The sequence below is a fragment of the Cervus elaphus genome, chromosome 17 (assembly GCF_910594005.1).
Source record: "Cervus elaphus chromosome 17, mCerEla1.1, whole genome shotgun sequence".
NCBI classification, from domain to species: Eukaryota; Metazoa; Chordata; class Mammalia; order Artiodactyla; family Cervidae; genus Cervus; species Cervus elaphus.
The window spans coordinates 19,150,501-19,167,918 of record NC_057831.1 but is presented as its reverse complement, the minus strand read 5'-3'; the positions used below and the strand labels follow the sequence as shown (position 1 = coordinate 19,167,918).

The 17,418-nt window shown below is 41.8% G+C and overlaps 1 protein-coding gene across 4 annotated transcripts in view; it reads left to right on the top strand.

Annotated features, from left to right (window-relative positions):
• Positions 1–17,418, top strand: part of SGMS2 (sphingomyelin synthase 2) — a 91,501-nt gene that overhangs the window by 64,153 nt on the left and 9,930 nt on the right. For 2 of the 4 annotated variants that reach the window (XM_043870915.1, XM_043870916.1), the window contains exons 3-5: positions 2,220–2,919; positions 6,417–6,534; positions 15,503–15,656. In XM_043870915.1, coding sequence (XP_043726850.1) covers positions 2,465–2,919; positions 6,417–6,534; positions 15,503–15,656 — 727 coding nt within the window. In that variant the 5' untranslated portion in view covers positions 2,220–2,464. Of the gene's footprint in view, positions 1–1,197; positions 1,408–2,219; positions 2,920–6,416; positions 6,535–15,502; positions 15,657–17,418 lie in introns of those variants that run through there. The other 2 variants (XM_043870917.1, XM_043870914.1) reach the window with 2 other exon arrangements.

Genomic DNA, 17,418 nt, shown 5'->3' with positions numbered 1-17,418 from the left:
ATGGGCTTTGTGCTCACAGAGTGCTCTTCCTCCCAGGAGCACAAAGCTCTTTATGATTAATTATTTCAGTCATTCTCACACTTGTCCCAGTAGGTAGATAGCTGAATGCTTCCTCTTTAAAATAAAAAAAAAAAGGCAACTATTTTCTTCTGTTCTACATTCCATGTTCCAGAATTAGGTAGCTACCTTTTAAAGACCATCTGTATGTCTACTAGAGTGGACCTGGGTTTCAAAATTACAAGCTGCTTTCACCCACAAACACCAAACTCAGAGCAGTTGTGGAGTAGTGAAGTTGGATGGAATTTGGATGATAGTTTGGCAAGATGCTATGAGCGGTGCAGCCTGAAGCTGGCAGAAAGAAACAAGTGATGGCTGACTTAGTGCTTTGGTACCTCCATTAGAAGTAGCTGCCTATGGTGTTGATGGTTTGTTTTGGAAAATACCTTACTGAGTCACCTCTTCGTTAGACCTACCCTTCCCACAATACTGAGCCAGGGCGCTGCAGAGAGTCTCTGTCAGACCTATTTTACAGAGAGGGGTCCAGGTCCTTTCTCACTCTGCTCTGATGCCTGAGTATCTGGAGGCTTTTCCCAGGGCCAGGAGAAAGGTGAGGGGCCCGAAATTTTAGCTAATAGCTCTTAGCGGATCTCCATCTCTTAGTGATCCTCCTAGCCCTGCTAGGCTAACTTTCCTCTTGCTTTCACTTCCTCAGAAACGGACAGTGCCTTTCTGTGGACACATCTTTGGGGACACAACTAGAGCTACATTCTGAGCTAGCCATCCACCTCATTCTTCTTCTTCCAATATGTCAGTCCGTCTTCAAAGTTTCATCACTTCGGTTCTGCCTCTTCAGTTAGACTTTGAGCTCTTTGGGTGGCATTCTGGTTGGCATGTATTTTTTTTTTAACTTCTTTTTATTTGCCCCTACACATCCCTCAGTGTCGGGACATTTAGATGCACAATAAACATTTCTGGTTGATCTGTTTGCCATTCACAACTGTCAACAAATATTGCCTGTCCATACTGTCTGTGCCATTTTAACTTTCTTTCCTTGTCCTTTTGTTAAATAAAGGCTTGGCTGTCATCACTTTGAGTTCTTCCTCCTCCCAGTTTCCACCCCCTGAGGTTACTCTGAAAGGGAGGTCTTTAAAATGCAAAGGATTGTGCTTAAGTTGTGCAGTGTCCTCTGCGTGGGGACTAATTACGAGGTTTGGAAACCTCTTCAGGTGGCTGGGATCTACAGCAGGACGAAAATACTGCTTTCCTAAATTGAGAACAGCTGGGGCTGTATTGCTGGCCCGTATAAAAGAGGTGGTGCTGGTACTCTGTGCTGGGGAGAGGTCTCTGCTCTTTGGAGCCTGTGGAGCTTCAAGCAGAGGGCACCTTTCATCCCGGATGTCCTGGTGGGTAAGTTCTCTGAGCTGGTCCTCTGGGTGCCTGCTTCTGTTGTCCGATAGAAATTGTGGTGGCTGCGTGGAAATGTTCTCGGTTACTAATTCACCATGTTGGTTGTAGTAAATTATTTTCTTCTTCCAGAAACCAGTAGAATTTGCTCCCTAAATGAGAGATAGCTAGTAAGGCTTTGGTATCTTTTCACTGTGTTATTTTGTAGGCTGTCAGCGTTCCTTCTGTATGGTGTGAATCTCTGACTGTAAAAGGATAAACAGAGTTAGTACCGTTTAAAATATCTTGAATATGTTCTGAAAAGTAGTCACTTAAAGATTCTAGTTTTTTACTATGAAAATAGAAAGTTGGCAGATTCAGAGAGTAACAATTATTCCATACATGTAAGCAACTCATCACAGTTTTTTATTCTTTAAGATTCATAGAGAAGATGCAGTCTTAGGAAGGAATGATATGATCTCTGGGGAGGTTCTGGCTTATTATGACTTCATGGTTAGCAACAAGTGATAGTGTCTGCTGAAGTGTTTGCAATGCTGGGTGCTGACTTTTATTTAAAGAAATTTAAAAGGAATTGTTTATTAGAATGTTCCTATTTATACTGAAATCAGCTCAAAAAGAGAAGAATTCCGAGATGAAACAGTTCAGTGTTTTATAAATAAACTCCATCTCAGCAGCTTTTAACTATGTTCTGATGATATATTTATAAAGCAAATGGCTTTGGTATTTATTTCCTTATTTTGATACTGTTTTTGTTTTGGATGGTTGACAAGTGGACAAGCACGGTTTCTGAACAGAGTTCTGTTTTGTTTTTCCAGGTGGGATAGTAACATCTTTGGGGGAAAGAAAATTGGCTTCCTTTCCTGAAAGGGGTAAACGTATAGCAGACGGTGGCCCAGGAGGAACCCTAGAGAGATGGAGACCGTCTATGTTTTGTACTAGGAAACAAGATAAGTCTGAAGAGTCCATGTTGATCTTGGAAATAGAAGGATTAAAAAAAGTCGAGTTTCCACAAAGAGCAAGAACTTTACCATCTCCTTTTTGACCTGAAGACCAGGGGACAATGGATATCATAGAGACAGCAAAACTCGAGGAACATATGGAAAACCAAACCAATGATCCTGCAAACACTTACACAAGACCTGCTGAGCCTGTTGAAGAAGAGAACAAAAATGGCAACAGTAAAGCTAAGAGCTTATCCAATGGGTTGCGGAAGGGCACCAAAAAGTACCCGGACTATATCCAAATTGCTATGCCCACAGAATCGAGGAACAAATTTCCCCTCGAGTGGTGGAAAACGGGCATTGCTTTCGTGTACGCGCTTTTCAACCTCGTCCTGACAACCGTCATGATCACGGTTGTGCACGAGAGGGTCCCTCCCAAGGAACTCAGCCCTCCACTCCCAGACAAGTTTTTTGATTACATAGATCGGGTGAAATGGGCATTTTCTGTATCAGAAATAAATGGGATTATATTAGTTGGATTATGGATCACCCAGTGGCTGTTTTTGAGATACAAGTAAGTAAGGTCTAACATGTTTTGGGGGGTTTGCCATGAGTTTATTTAAGTGAGTAGATGTGTGATCAAAATGATCTGTCTTGGTTTTATCTGATAAATTCAGTCTTATCCAGGCACTTGATAAAAAAAAGAGAAAGAAAGATCTACAACCTTGAGTAAATCTAGTCATTATTCCATCAGCGTTTATTGAGCAACTGTATGAAAGTGGCAGGTGTGTGTGAAGGTGCAGAAGTGCTGTGGTGAATGACTCAAAGCTTGTACATTTAAGGTGCAGTTCTGATTTCAAGCAACTTGGCACTATGGTATTTGCATGATACATTAAGAGGCTTGGAAAGGAATACATTCACTTCATCATGCTTGTGTTATTCCAGGCTCTTGACAGGTGGGGAAAGTAGTCGGCTGTTACTCAGAATGTGATGACTATATTGGTCTACAGTCAATCACAGCAGGCTTTGAGGTTTGCCTCTCTCCAAGAGTTCTCAGATTTTACATTTCTTTTCCATTTGCCTATTAGCAATTCAACCACAAGAGTTTGCTTAATAAACTGCATTTAGACCTGGGTCCATGCAGTTTGGGTTTTACATACCTGTAGTGAACATGCCTTCTAGTTTCCTCACGCCATCACAAAGGAGCATCTAGTTCACTGGCTTCAGTCTTCCCTTTTTAGAATAGCAGAAATCAGGAAGTGTAGTAAGCCAGGTACTTTTGCTTTGAAGAAACTTAAAAATAGGACATAGCTCTGAAGTGGTTATTTCTGTTTCCCTGTGAATTCAGATTGCTAGCCCATTAAAAAAAGGGAGGGGGGCTCAGTTCCTCTTTTCTTCTCAGCCAGCATTCAGATTTTTTTTTCTCTGCTAAGATTCTAGTAATTAAGTCACGAATATAAATTTGATCAAAACATTGCCCACAAATAGGGCTTTTGAAAGTATAATATATGCTAATGTATTCAATACACTTTGGAGTCAAATAGGATTTCAGTGTTAATGCCACAAGATCATTTTTTGAAGAGGGAATTTTTGCTGTATTATTTTCTCAATTGGTTGTTGCTTTGAGATTTGAAGAGTTCAATCTATCTTTGCTGAAGAGTTCCATGTCAAGTTTGCAATTTTGAAAACTTGTTCCACAAACTGAAGTCATTCCTGAGCATTTTCTTGTGAATAAAATCTCTCTTTCATTATGTATAAGTGAATCACATAGCTGTCAATTGTCTTAGAACTTTTTACAGAAGGTGTTAGTTATGACACGCTTCATGCTGAAAGCTAAAAAACTTTTAGCATTTTCCTTTTCAGTGTCTGGAATTGACACAATAAAGAGAGACTGCTCAGGCCAAAGGTATTTGCTCTCTTTTATTTTAGAGCAAAGTGTTATTCGTATATGTCCGTGAAAATAGAAATTTTCCAGGGTTTGGTAAGCAGCTGGCTTCCAGCCTGAAGTACCGTCTTGGTGTGTTTGAATGTTCACCCAGAGGATTGTTTGCCTCTCCATGGCCATCTTCGGTTTTACCACATCAAAACTTGTAGTCACACAAGCCACCTATGCATTTTAATAGCATCCACTGTTTTGGTCACAGTCCACCAGCAAAAACTTGTTGGGGGAAATTGCATCCTTTTTCAGGTAGATTTGGGTCTCACATTTTAGTAACCGGTGGAGTAGTTTTTATAACTTGTTTTGCACATTCCAACTGAATAAAAATTCTCTTTGTACTCTCTCTCACTTAAGAGCACCTTCAAAGCGATGGGGGAAAAAATAATTGGCAGTGGTTCTCAAACTCAATAAGACTGCAGAGTGCATATTTCACCTCTTAAGTTAATTTTCTGTTCTGAGTACTGCTGAACTGTGAATACTGGAGTGAATATAATCAACTCATCATAATTCCTGCTTATTACTTCACCTTGTCTAACAGAGTGGAGCACAGTTCAGCACTCCTTTTCAGCCTGGGGTTGAATCAGAGGGAGAATAGTTTTTCACTTAACCAGATGGAGACAGTCAGCAATGTTTAGCACCTGTTCCTTTTCAGTATTGGAAAAGGCAATGCTAGAATAGTAAGCCTTTGAAAGCAATGCCTTGCAATAAATAAATGCTTTCATCAACTAGTCAAGGTGGTTTTTCTCTCTATATTTTGACCCCAGAAACCCTGAAATCTTCTTAAAATAGCTCTTGGAGACAGACAGCTAAAATTATATTTGTACATAATTCTTTAAATTAGAAGTCCCAACAGTTACCTGAATTAGACCTTGATCCACAGCAGACTGCAGTCTCAGAGAAAACTTAAAATATGCCACATGCCTGGAACTGTCTGTTTTTCCAGAGATCTTTGATCAGTACTGGTTTGGGAAGTTTGAGAGCTCTGAAAATGGGGGACCTGGAGTAATATATTTTATGTACTAGGAAAGTTACAACTAGTAATTCTAAGGGCTTTGTGGGTCTCACCCATGTCTTAATCCCCAGAGCCCAGAGTTTATAGACCCATCTCTGACTGCATAGCAGGGCCATCTTCAGAACTCTTTTTTTATTTTTTTAAAAAGTATTTATTTGGCTGTCCTGGGTCTTAGTTGTGGCATGCAGGATTTTTAGTTGCAGCATGTGGGATCTAGTTCAGGGATCGAACCCAGGCCCTCTGCATTGGGAGCAAGCAGTCTTAGTCCCTGGACCGTTAGAGAAGTCCTATCTTCAGAGCTTCGCATGCCCATTCAGGAACCCATGAGGCAGTGGTGCAGACAGGCAAAACCTTTCCCTTTGGAGACATTGTGCTCAGAGCCAGCTGCTAGGGACCACTGCCTTAGACTAAGGACTCAGAGGGCAAAGGACAGGACTAATGTTAGTCAAGACAGCTGTCTCCAACAAAACAGACAAAGTGAAAAAGGACTTGTGGATTTTTTTATTTTTTTGCCTCTTTTGATCAAGAATGCATAAAATAAGGGTGAAATTTACAGCTTCACTCTTAAATATCCTGAAATGCACGAGGACCCTTTGACCGTCTTCAAAATATAATTCTCTGAAAATCTGTGTAGTCATAGACAAAATAGTTCATGCCGAAGTTGTCAGAATATTTTTGGATGGTCCCCAAATAACCCTTGCTTATATAACTTAGGTTAAATGAGTTGTCCCATTTCCCTGTGTGCCCAATTATGTAGTATCACCTTAGCTCATTACTAAATTCCTCTGTGACCCTGGCTCGCTTATACCTCTGCTGTATTCCCGAGAGAGGGCTTTATTAATGCAGTGGGTTGACTGACAATGTAGAGAGGTTCATTGAATTCTCTGGCAAAGAGTGCTCTTTTAACGGGTGGTGGTTATTTAACCTTTAAACTACTTTAACTCACCAGAGACGCATCACACCTTTGGGGCCCAGCGCACCTCGATTGATCACAGTATGTGAATCTTTAGTTCAGAAAACTGCAGATATTTTTTTATTCTGTTAAACATTATTTTCTATTGCCTTTAGGATCAAAAAGCCCCAGTAAACCTATTTTTTCCCATCCCTATTTTTCCCTTAGGTCAATAGTGGGGCGCAGATTCTTTTTTATCATTGGAACTTTATACCTGTATCGCTGTATCACGATGTATGTTACTACCCTCCCGGTGCCTGGAATGCATTTCCAGTGTGCTCCAAAGGTAAGCCCCTCCGAATTACGCTTTAGAAGACGTTAAGCAGTGACTGAGCACCTACTCTCTGTTGTTCATTCTCCTACACACGTTCATATGTGTCAACTGAAATCTACAACATTTTCTGCTTTGCTTTAGATTTTGGGGGGAGAAATGAAAATGTAGTCATAAAATGTATGTCTTTGTGCATAAAACTTTTATTTTCTCCTATCCGGAACTTACTGCCGGATTTTGGACTCTGCTTTTTTTGCCTTCTCATTTTCTCATTCATCCGTTCATTTTGAAAGTATTAAGTTCCTATTGTATCCCAGGCACTGTATAATAGCAGTGACCAAAATGAAGTTCTCCTCCTCTGAGAATGTATATTCTTATGGAAGGATGGCAATAAATAAATAAAGTTATAACTTGTTATATGTTGGTAGGTCAAGTCAGTTGGAGAACAATAAAGCTGAGTAAGGGTGAAAGGGACTATGAGGGTAGGTACTATTTTATATAGGCTTCCCCCAGGGCTCAGTGGTTTAGAATCTGCCTGCTAATGCAGGAGATGCAGGTTCCATCCCTGGGTTGGGAAGATCCCGGGAAGAAGGAAATGGGTACTCACTCCAGCATTCTTGCCTGGGAAATCCCATGGACAGAGGAGCCTGGTGGGCTACAGTCCATAAGATCACAAAGAGTCAGACATGACTGAGCAACTAAAAGACAACAACACTATTTTATAGAGTGGCCAGGAAAACTTCTTCAATAAGAAAGCTTTTAGACAACCAGGATTAGGGAGTGAGCCATGTGGATGGGGTGAGAACTCCAGGACAAGGAAATAACAGTCATGGTGCATTCCAGAAAAGCAGGAAGACCTGTGTGGCTGAACAGAGTTGTGAAAAGTTGAGATGACGCAGCCACAGATTTCACAGGACCTTTAGCCCGTTGAACCTTGGTGGTGACTGTGGAAGTGAGAAGTCATTCCATTTGGGATGTATTTTGAAGGCAGAGCAAACAGTATATGCTAATAAGTTGGACATGGGTTTAAGAGAAAGAAATCAAGGGTGAACTCAAAGTTTTTATAACTAGAAAGATAGACTGGCCTTTTGAACAACAGATTGTTGTTGTTCATTCACTAAGTCATATCTACCTCTTTGTGACCCCATGGACTACAGCACACCAGGCTTCCCTGTCCTTCACCATCTCCCAGAGCTTGCTCAAACTCATGTCCATCGAGTCAGTGATGCCATCCAACCATCTCATCCTCCGTCACCCACTTCTCCTCCTACCTTCAGTCTTTTCCAGCATCTGTGTCTTTTCCAACAAGTCAGCTCTTCACATCAAGTGGCCAAAGTATTGGAGCTTCAGCTTCAGCATCAGTCCTTCCAATGAATATTCAGAGTTGATTTCCTTTAGGATTGACTGGTTTGATCTGTTTACAGTCCAAAAGAATCTCAAGAGTCTTCTCCAACACCACAGTTCAAAAGCATCATTTCTTTCCTACTCAGCCTTCTTTATGACCCAACTCTCACATCTTTATCTGACTACTAGAAAAACCATAGTTTTGACTATACAGACCTTTGTCGACAAAGTGATGTCTCTGCTTTTTAACACACTGTCTAGATTTGTAACAACTTTCCTTCCAAGGAGCAAGTGTGTTTTAATTTCATTGCCATAGTCACTGTGTGCAGTAATTTTGGAGCCCAAGAAAGTAAAATGTCACTGCTTCCACTTTTTCTGCTTCTATTTGCCATGAAGTGGTGGGACCAGATGCCATGATCTTAGTTTTTTGAATGTTGAGTTTTAAGGCAGTTTTTTCATTCTCCTCTTTCACCCTCATCAAGAGGGTCTTTAATCCCGCTTCACTTTCTTCCATTAGAGTGTTATCATCTACGTATCTGAGGTTGTTGGTATTTTTCCCAGCAGCCTTGATTCTAGCTTGTGATTCATCCAGCCTGGCATTTTACATAATGTGCTTTGCATATAAGTTAAGTAAGCAGGGTGACAATATACAGCCTGACCTACTCCTTTCCCAATTTTGAAGCTGTCCATTGTTTTATGTCTGGTTCTAACTGTTGCTTCTTGACCAGCATACAGGTTTCTCAGGAAACAGATAAGATAAGTAAGGTGGTCTGGTATTTCCATATCTTTAACAATTTTCCACAGTTTGTTTTGATCCACACAGTCAAAAGCTTTATCATTGTCAATGAAGCAGAAGTAGATGTTTTTCTGGAATTCCCTTGCTTTCTCTGTGATCCAGCAAATGTTGGCAATTTGATCTCTGGTTCCTCTGCCTTTTCCTTCTAAACCCAGCTTGTATTTCTGGAAGTTCTTGGTTCACGTACTGCTGAAGCCTAGCTTGGAGGATTTGAACCATTGCATTGCTGGTATGTGGAATGAGTGCAGTTGTGCGGTCGTTGGAACACCCCTTGCCATCACCTTTCTTCGAGATTGGCCTGAAAACGGACCTTTCCCAGTCCTGTGCCCCTGCTCGGTTTTCCAGATTTGCTACATACTGAGTGCAGCATTTTAACAGCATCATCTTTTAGTATTTTAAATAGCCCAGATGGAATTCCGTCATGTCCACTAGCTTTGTTGGTAGTAATGCTTCCTAAGGCCCCCTTGACTTCACGCTCCAGGATGTTTGGCTCTAGGTTAGTGAATCACACCATTGTGGTTATCTGGGTCATTAAGATGTTTTTTGTATAGTCCTTCTGTGTATTCTTGCCACTTTTTCTTAATCTCTTCTGCTTCTGTTAGGTCTTTACCATTTCTGTCCTTTATTGTGCCTACCCTTGCATTAAATATTCCTTTGTTATCTCCAGTTTTCGTGAAGAGATCTCTAGCCTTTGCCATTCTGTTGTTTTCCTCTATTTCCTTGCATTGTTCATTGAAGAAAGCCTTCTCTCTCCTTGCTATTCTCTGGAACTTTGCATTCAGTTGGGTATGTCTTTCCCTTTCTCCCTTACCTTTTGGTTCTCTTCTTTCCTCAGCTATTTTTAAATTCTCCTCAGACAACCACTTTGCCTTCTTACGTTTCTTTTTCTCTGGGATAGTTTTGGTCACCACCTCCTATACAGTGTTACAAACTTCAGTCATTCTGTCTACCAGATCTAATCCCTTGAATCTATTTGTCACCTCCACTGGATAATCACAAGGGATTTGATTTAGGTCCTACCTGAATGGCCTAGTGGTTTTCCCTACTTTCTTCCATTTAAGTCTGAATTTTGCAATAAGGAACTGATGTTCTGAGCCACAGTTAGCTCCAGGTCTTGTTTTTGCTGACTGTGTAGTGTTTCTCCATCTTTGGCCACAAAGAATATAATCAGTCTGATATCTATATTTATCATCTGGTGATGTCCATGTGGAGAGTCGTCTCTTGTGTCGTTGGACAAAAGGTGTTTGTTATGACTAGTGTGTTGTTCTCTTGACAGAACTCTGTTAGCCTTTGCCCTGCTTCATTTCATACTCCAAGGCCAAACTTGCTTGTTACTCCAAGTATCTCTTTACTTTCTACTTTTGCATTTGAATCCCCTGTGATGAAAAGGACATGTATTTTTTTGGTGTTCTAGAAGGTCTTGTAGGTCTTCATAGAATCATTCAACTTTAGCTTCTTTGGCCTCAGTGGTTGGGGCATAGACTTGGATTACTGTTACATTGAATGATTTGCCTTGGAAATGATCAGAGATCATTCTGTTATTTTTGAGATTGTACCCAAGTATTGTAGCTCAGTCGGTAAAGAATCTGCCTGCAGTACAGGAGACCCAGGTTCAATCCCTGGGTTGGGAAGATCCCCTGGAGAAGGAAATGGCAACCCACTCCAGTATCCTTGCCTGGAAAATCCCATGGACGGAGGAGCCTGGTGGGCTGCAGCCCAAGGGGTCGCAAAGAGTCGGGCATGACTGAGTGATTAACACTTACTTACTTACTGCAATTTGGACTCTTCTGTTCACTAAGAGGGCAACTCCCATTTCTTCTGCAGGATTCTTGCCTACAGTAGTAGATATAATGGTCATCTGAGTTAATTCACCCATTTGCTGAGACAGACTGTGAGAATGGATACTGAGACTGTTGTAAGCAGGATTTATAGTTTCTCCAGGTAGAGTCATTTCTCAAGAGAGCTGTTAATCATCTTAGACTACAGTGTGCCCTGGTTTATAAAAAAGGAAACGTGCAAATCATGTGCTTTGGACAAGGGAGTAAAGCCTAACATTTTTTTACTGAACACTAAGCAGATGTCCAAGGTGGAGGGAAAAAAATAGAGTTGTTCTAAAGAAGCCAACAGTCTCCTTCACCAAATATAGGTGTGGTTTGAGAAGCTCTAATTTTCTAAAGCCATCAAGGCAGAAAGTGTGTATAATTAAAACAGTGTACATATTGAGTTTAAACATTGGCTGATTTCTAGTGAAACTAATTTAAGGCATGGGAGAAGTTCAGAAGCATAATAAACACTTCTAAGGGGTTATTGTGGTAGGCTAAATGAGGAAATGGCTACAGGAGAGAAGGCAAGCCCATCCTAGCAAAAGGTTTGATTTACAGGGATGAATTGCTATGATTACAGAAAGAAGTAAATTAGAGATTCTCTTCTATGGAAAACATACAATTTTCAGAAGCCACAAGAGCAAATGTACTGCTGAATAGCTGAGGTGCAGAGACTCACGAGGAAGGTCTAGGGACATCCTTGCTAATCAGCCCCTGTGTTCAGTTGTCAAGACCCAGAACCTCTTTCTGAAGCATCAGCAGGCTGTGGGTGCCTAGACAGTGGCTCAGTAAAGCAAACACACATCAGTTTGTTTGACTAGAGATGACGTGGTTTGACAGAACAGGAAGCAGAATTGTATTTTAAATGTGGTCCAGCCTCTGGCTTCCAGCGCTCCTTAGATTTGTGGTTATAAAACTGTTAGATAATATACCTGTCTCCTTTGTTGCTGACTCTGTAGAATGCCCTTAGTGACTGAGAGCAATGACAGAACTGTGTGTACTGAAACCACTTGCTCTGGGAGAAAGTCTGACTGGTCACTGATGCCTGATGTCACTTGTTACTCACTGGGTGTGATCCCAGAAGCCGTTGCATTGAAAGGCCCTTGGTAGAATCATTGACTTGAAGTTTTCTGGTTGCCTTCCTTCCTTTTCCATCTTGGGGTTTAAGTCCTTAGGTTATGATTTTCTTCATCCCACCCACCCAGGCTTTGGTTTGCAGGCACAAAATCTGAGTTCTGACCATTGTGTTTAGATGAATGTTGGCCTAGTTATCAGGACTCGCATCAGATGCTTTAGGTTTTCAAATCCCTTTTTCCACAGGAATGTTGGGCTTAAACAGCTGCTTTCCTTTTCCCAAGAAAGCTGCCCTCTCATCCTCGCTGTAGAGGTCCAGAGAACCTCTTCTCTTTTAAATTGAAGGGAATGTATGGATGGGAACGTTTCTGGTTTGGCAGCAGCCAAGTTGATCTCTTTTGTACCTGTTATTTTTGTGGGAGATGATGTGTGGAGGTCACAGTTGGAGGAACCCTTGAGAACACTGAGTTTTGTCTGTTTTGGCTATTATGATCAATGCTTCTCTTTCTGTTTTTTTACATCTTCAACTCTATATCCAGAAATAGCATAGAATGGTATAAAAAATGAGGAAATTAAGAGGAACTAGAGTTTTAAGTGGTGTATGATGGAGGTCCCAACGAAAGAGAACAGATCTAGGGCTTCCCTGGTGACTCAGAAGGTAAATTATCTGCCTGCAATGCAGGAGACCTAGGTTCGATCCCTAGGTCAGGAAGATCTCCTGGAGGAGGGAGTGGCTTCCCACTCTAGTATTCCTGGCTGGAGAATCCCGTGGACAGAGGAGCCTGGCAGGCTACAGTCCATGGGGTCGCAAAGAATCCAACATGACTCAAGTGACTGAGGATGCACACACACAGGAAATAATCCATTAATCTCAACTCGGTTACCCACCCCTTCCCCTGTTTTCTTTCCACCCTCTTTTTAAATTTCCTTTCTTGAAATTCTATTTGGCATTTATGCTAAGCATGTTCTGACATCTAAGATAGCAGTGACAGGACTGAGAGATTAAGAGCTGAGAAAGTACGGGAGGAGCGGAAGAGAGTCCTTCCTCTGTTCTGTGAAATGCTGTTGGAAATCTCCATACCTCAATATGCTGCTGAAAGGAGGGGGGAGAAGAGAACGGGCGGCAGTACTATTTTAGCTCCTGGTTTGGTTATACTTTTGGATTAAGTGTTTTTGTGCTTAGAAAATCCAAGCATTGAGTTGGGGTGGGTGAGTGGATTTAAAAAAAAATTATTATGGTTTTGAAGTGAAGAATAATGTGTTCTTAAAACTGAGAACACAATGGTCGGGTGGAGTGTACATACCTTTTTATTTGATCTCAGTGTTGACAGTTTGTACCAACCGCACAACCAGAAATTCCTGAAGGTCTACCTCAGATCTGATAAAGCGCATGCTAGATTCTATCCTGCACATCAAGGGCTTCCACAGCATTTCATGTGGTTTGCAGTGAGTCCTGCAACTCTGTCAACAGTCCTTCTCTTCCCCGGGTTTGCATCCTTTGAAAAGCGAGAAAGTAGTGAAAGTGTTAGTAATTCAGTTGTGTCCGACTCTTTGCAACCCCATGGACTGTAGCCCACCAGGCTCCTCTGTCCATGGAATTCTCCAGGCAAGAATACTGAAGTGGGTTACCATGCCCTTCACCAGCAGATCTTCCCAAACCAGGGATTGAACCTGTGTCTCTTGTGTCTCCTGCATTGGCAGGCAGGTTCTTTATCACTAGCACTCCTTGGGAATCCCCTGTGGATCCTTTACTGCCTTCTAGATCTATCTTTTCAAGGCAGGGTCACCTGTTACGTAGCATGTTTATTTGAAGGACTGTCAACTCAATGAAACCTGTATGTTCTCTCGGATCTGCCTCCCGGGCTTGGCCTGAGCCAATTTTGGAAGGAGGTTAAGTTTCCTCGAAACCTCCAGTTTCTTACCTTGACCTCTAATCCTATTTCCCATCATCTTGTGCCGCAGAGCCCTACGCTTAACTATCACCCCAGCATAGTGTGTTTGCCTTTTTACAGGGGTCATCTGAGTACCAGAAATCTTTGCAGATCCATAAGATGCTTTTCACTGGAAAATTTTTAGACAAAGATTCCTGCCCCAGTTCCTATGGTACTGAACAGGATGGTTTTCCACCTGCTTTGGAGACTGGACTGTCTTCTCACCCGTCTGTACACATCTTACCTTCTTTCACCATCGCACGTCTACTTGGACTAGACAATGCCTGTCTACACTGCCAAAGACTTGAGCCACCACCACGATTGGCCTGGCTGCGTTTCCGGGGCCAGCTGCCTAGAAGGATCGTCACTGAGTATGAAAGGCAGCATATCACATAGCTGTGCCCGCAGGCCCCAAGTGAATAGTCACTGATGGTCTTTCTGTATTTTTCTTCTCCTGTCTACTCTTACTTCGTTTTATTTCTGAGTCTCATTCTTTGATTTTCTAAACCTATTCACTTGATATTAGGCTGATCCGAAGTCTTCCAGCTGGTGGCCCAGCATTTCAGTATTCCAATTTCTCATGTATTCCCACTCAATCCACTATTCCTTCCTGTATACCTAAGGTTTGGGTTTTGTTGTTGGTTTTTAGTACAATTTTAAAGGTTACACTCCATTTACAGTTATTATGAAATATTGGTTGTATTCCCTGTGTTGTATAATACATCCTTGAGACTTTTTTTTAATTGGAGGATAATTGCTTTACAATGTTGTATTGATTTCTGCCATACAACAATGGGAATCAGACAAAATTATATGTAAACGCCCTCCGTCTTGAACCTCCCTCCCCTCTCTCGTCCCCACCCCTCTAGATCATCACAGAGCACCCGCTGCTCTCCCCATGTTATATAGCAGCTTCCCACTACTTTCTCAATTCACCCTATCCTCTCCTAGCCCCGCTGTGTCCGCAAGTCCGTCAGTAAAACCTGTAACCCTGGGCAATCCAGGGGCAAGAATTCATCACTTGTGCTCCCCTGAAAGATAAAACTCGATGGGTCTCAACCTTTGGATTGATGATGGCTTGTGTCCACAAGTGCGTCTCCGTTTCTTACACCCAGGACTTCGTACCTCTCACTTTCCAACCCGTGTTGCCTCTCCCCACCTCTGTCTTCTCATTGGTAACCACTAGTTTGTTCTGTATATCTGTAAGTCTGCTGCTTTTTTTGTTATATTCACTAGTTTGTTGCATTTTGCAGTAGATTCTACATGTAAGAGATCTCTATCTGATGTCATTTTAATGGGTTATAAACCTTTGACTATTGTATCAAACCCATTGTCTCCTGTGTCATCATTATGGCTTCTCGGGGCTTCTCCACCCTCGCCCAGGGGAGCCCTTCACTCACCCCCTGCCACGGCACACAGGTTATTGCTCTGAGGATGTTTTTCCTGATCAAGCCACTCTTTTAAAGCAACCAGTACATCCCTAATCCATCATTTTCAAACCTATTTAAATTATTTAACATATTGCAGCTCTTTTTAACTGCAGATGTTTGGGTCAGACATTAATACAACTACATGCACCCTCTAGGCTGCCCACTTAACACAAGGTAGGAATACTCTATAGAGTATCAGTAATGTGGAGGGCAGCCGAATCAAATATTAACTATCCGAAACCCCGACTTCCCCTGCAAAGAGGAAAGAGAGGAGCTTTGGTCTTTTCAGTGCGTAACTGTGGTGAAGTCATTGGTTATTAATATTTTTAAAAGCTTTGTCCAAGGACACACCACCACCAAGACGTATTATTAGTAACATACTGAATAATTTAAAACGTGTCACTAAAACTGGCCAATGCAATGAATAAAACCCAGTTTGAGGAGCTTCCCCCTTGGATTCTTTTTGACTTAAGTTAAAAAGGAAAAAAAATCACAACTGATGACCTTTGTAAATGTCACATAAATTAGGCTAAAACTTGATTTATCAACTTGTGAATTTTCTTCCTGATCTTCTTGTGTCTTCAGCTCAACGGAGACTCTCAGGCCAAAGTACAGCGGATTCTGCGGCTGATTTCCGGCGGCGGATTGTCCATAACGGGGTCACACATCTTGTGCGGGGACTTCCTCTTCAGCGGCCACACAGTTGTGCTGACACTTACTTATTTGTTCATCAAAGAATGTAAGTGACAACTCATTCCTGCTTTGTTGATTGTTGCAGCAAGCGGGATCCCTGGGCCCTAAGACTGATGAGCGCTTATTCTATTGAAATTGAGAGCCATGGGAGGAGGGGGGTGTGTGTGTGTGTGTATTAAAAATCATTTCAACCAGTCATGAACACTGAAGGGTTAAATCTTAGCCCTGCCTTCTTGCTAACATTCAGCATGCCTCCAAAATGTCTCCCTCCTTGGTTAGTACTTCTTAAGGTGCACGCGTGCTAAGTCACTTGAGTTGTGTCCGACTTTGCAACCCTATGGACTGTAGCTCGCCAGACTCCTCTGTCTCTGGGGTTTTCCAGGCAAGAATACTGGAGTGGCTTGCCATTTCCTACTCCAGGGGCTCTTCCTAACCTAGGGACCAAACCAGAGTCTCTTATAGTCTCTTGTTTTGGCAGGTGGATTCTTTACCACTAGTGCTACCAAGGTATGAAAGGCTGTTTTAATGTTGGAATTAAGAGGAATTGTTGTTAGTTTATTGCAAAAAGAAATCAATGTGCTCCAGAGCCAAATGGGAAGGAATTTTGAGTGAAATTTCCATTTTACGGATTCATTTCATCATCCCCAATACTTTAGTTAATGTTTTCCTCTTTTTTAACTTTTCCTTGTCCCACTTTATTCTAATTTTGTCACTTCCAGTAGCTTTCTATGCTTTAATAGGCATCTTCATGAAACATTTTGCCAATTCTGACCATTTTCTTCTTAAAAAGAAACATGGAGATGAGAATGTGAAATATCTTTTCATATGTATATGCTTAATTCTCATTATACAAAATTCTTGTGTATTCCAATAACTTTGTGGGGAAGGGGGTCTAGGATAATGCCTTGTTCATTGGAGGGAGGGGTGGGGATTGTATTTGATTTTAGCTGCCAGCACGTCCTCTTGTAGATTTCTGAGGCTTTGTGTATTTGGGCCCATTATCTCAAAATTCTTTTGAAGTAGTGATGCTTTTTCCTCCATTTTTACCAGCTGGTCAGTATTACCCTTCATCTTCAGTTGCAAGATACCCCATCCCCATGCCAGTGTTCTTTTGGGGCCTTATCTCAATTCTGTTCACTCGCAAAGCATATCATAAGGGTCTTTGGGCAGAAAGCAGGAGAAGGAGACCTCCTTTCTGTCCCCTTTACTCAGTTCTCTCCCTTCTTCTTTTAGCCATCATCAATCCAAACAGGTTTAGACCCATCAAGGTTTATCTTCCAGTGGAGCAGAGGAGAATTCTTGCCCCTAGATTGCCTGGGACATATAGGTTTTAATTCTGCTTTGAGGGCATTATGACAAAGAGATGAGAGTCTCTGTAGTAGATGAAGTCTTTTTGTTTTTTGATGGCAATTGTATATCTTCTGAATTGTTTTCTTTCTAACTGCTGCATACAAGCCTTGAGTAGGGTGAACAGTCTATTAAGTGTTGGACCTTTGTCATACTGTCTGTCTTGAAGGCAGAGGGCCTTGGGCACCTTTCCCCTCCTCTTTATATTCTTACACTGTTGGGGAAATGGTGGAAGACAGGGACCTAGCTTTGTCTGTGCACCAATATCTCATTCAACTTCAGTCTTCAGAAATTTCTAATACCTAGTTGTGGGTTCTGGGTGGCGGGCAGAGCAATTTATGCTGTGTGTGGTTCTCACTGTAACTTCTGCTCTAGAAAGGTCCCATCTCTGTGTAAGGCCAGTCACTTTCCAGTTTAGAGGTTCATTTGGGTGGTAGAATCTTCTCTGTAATCTGTGTATC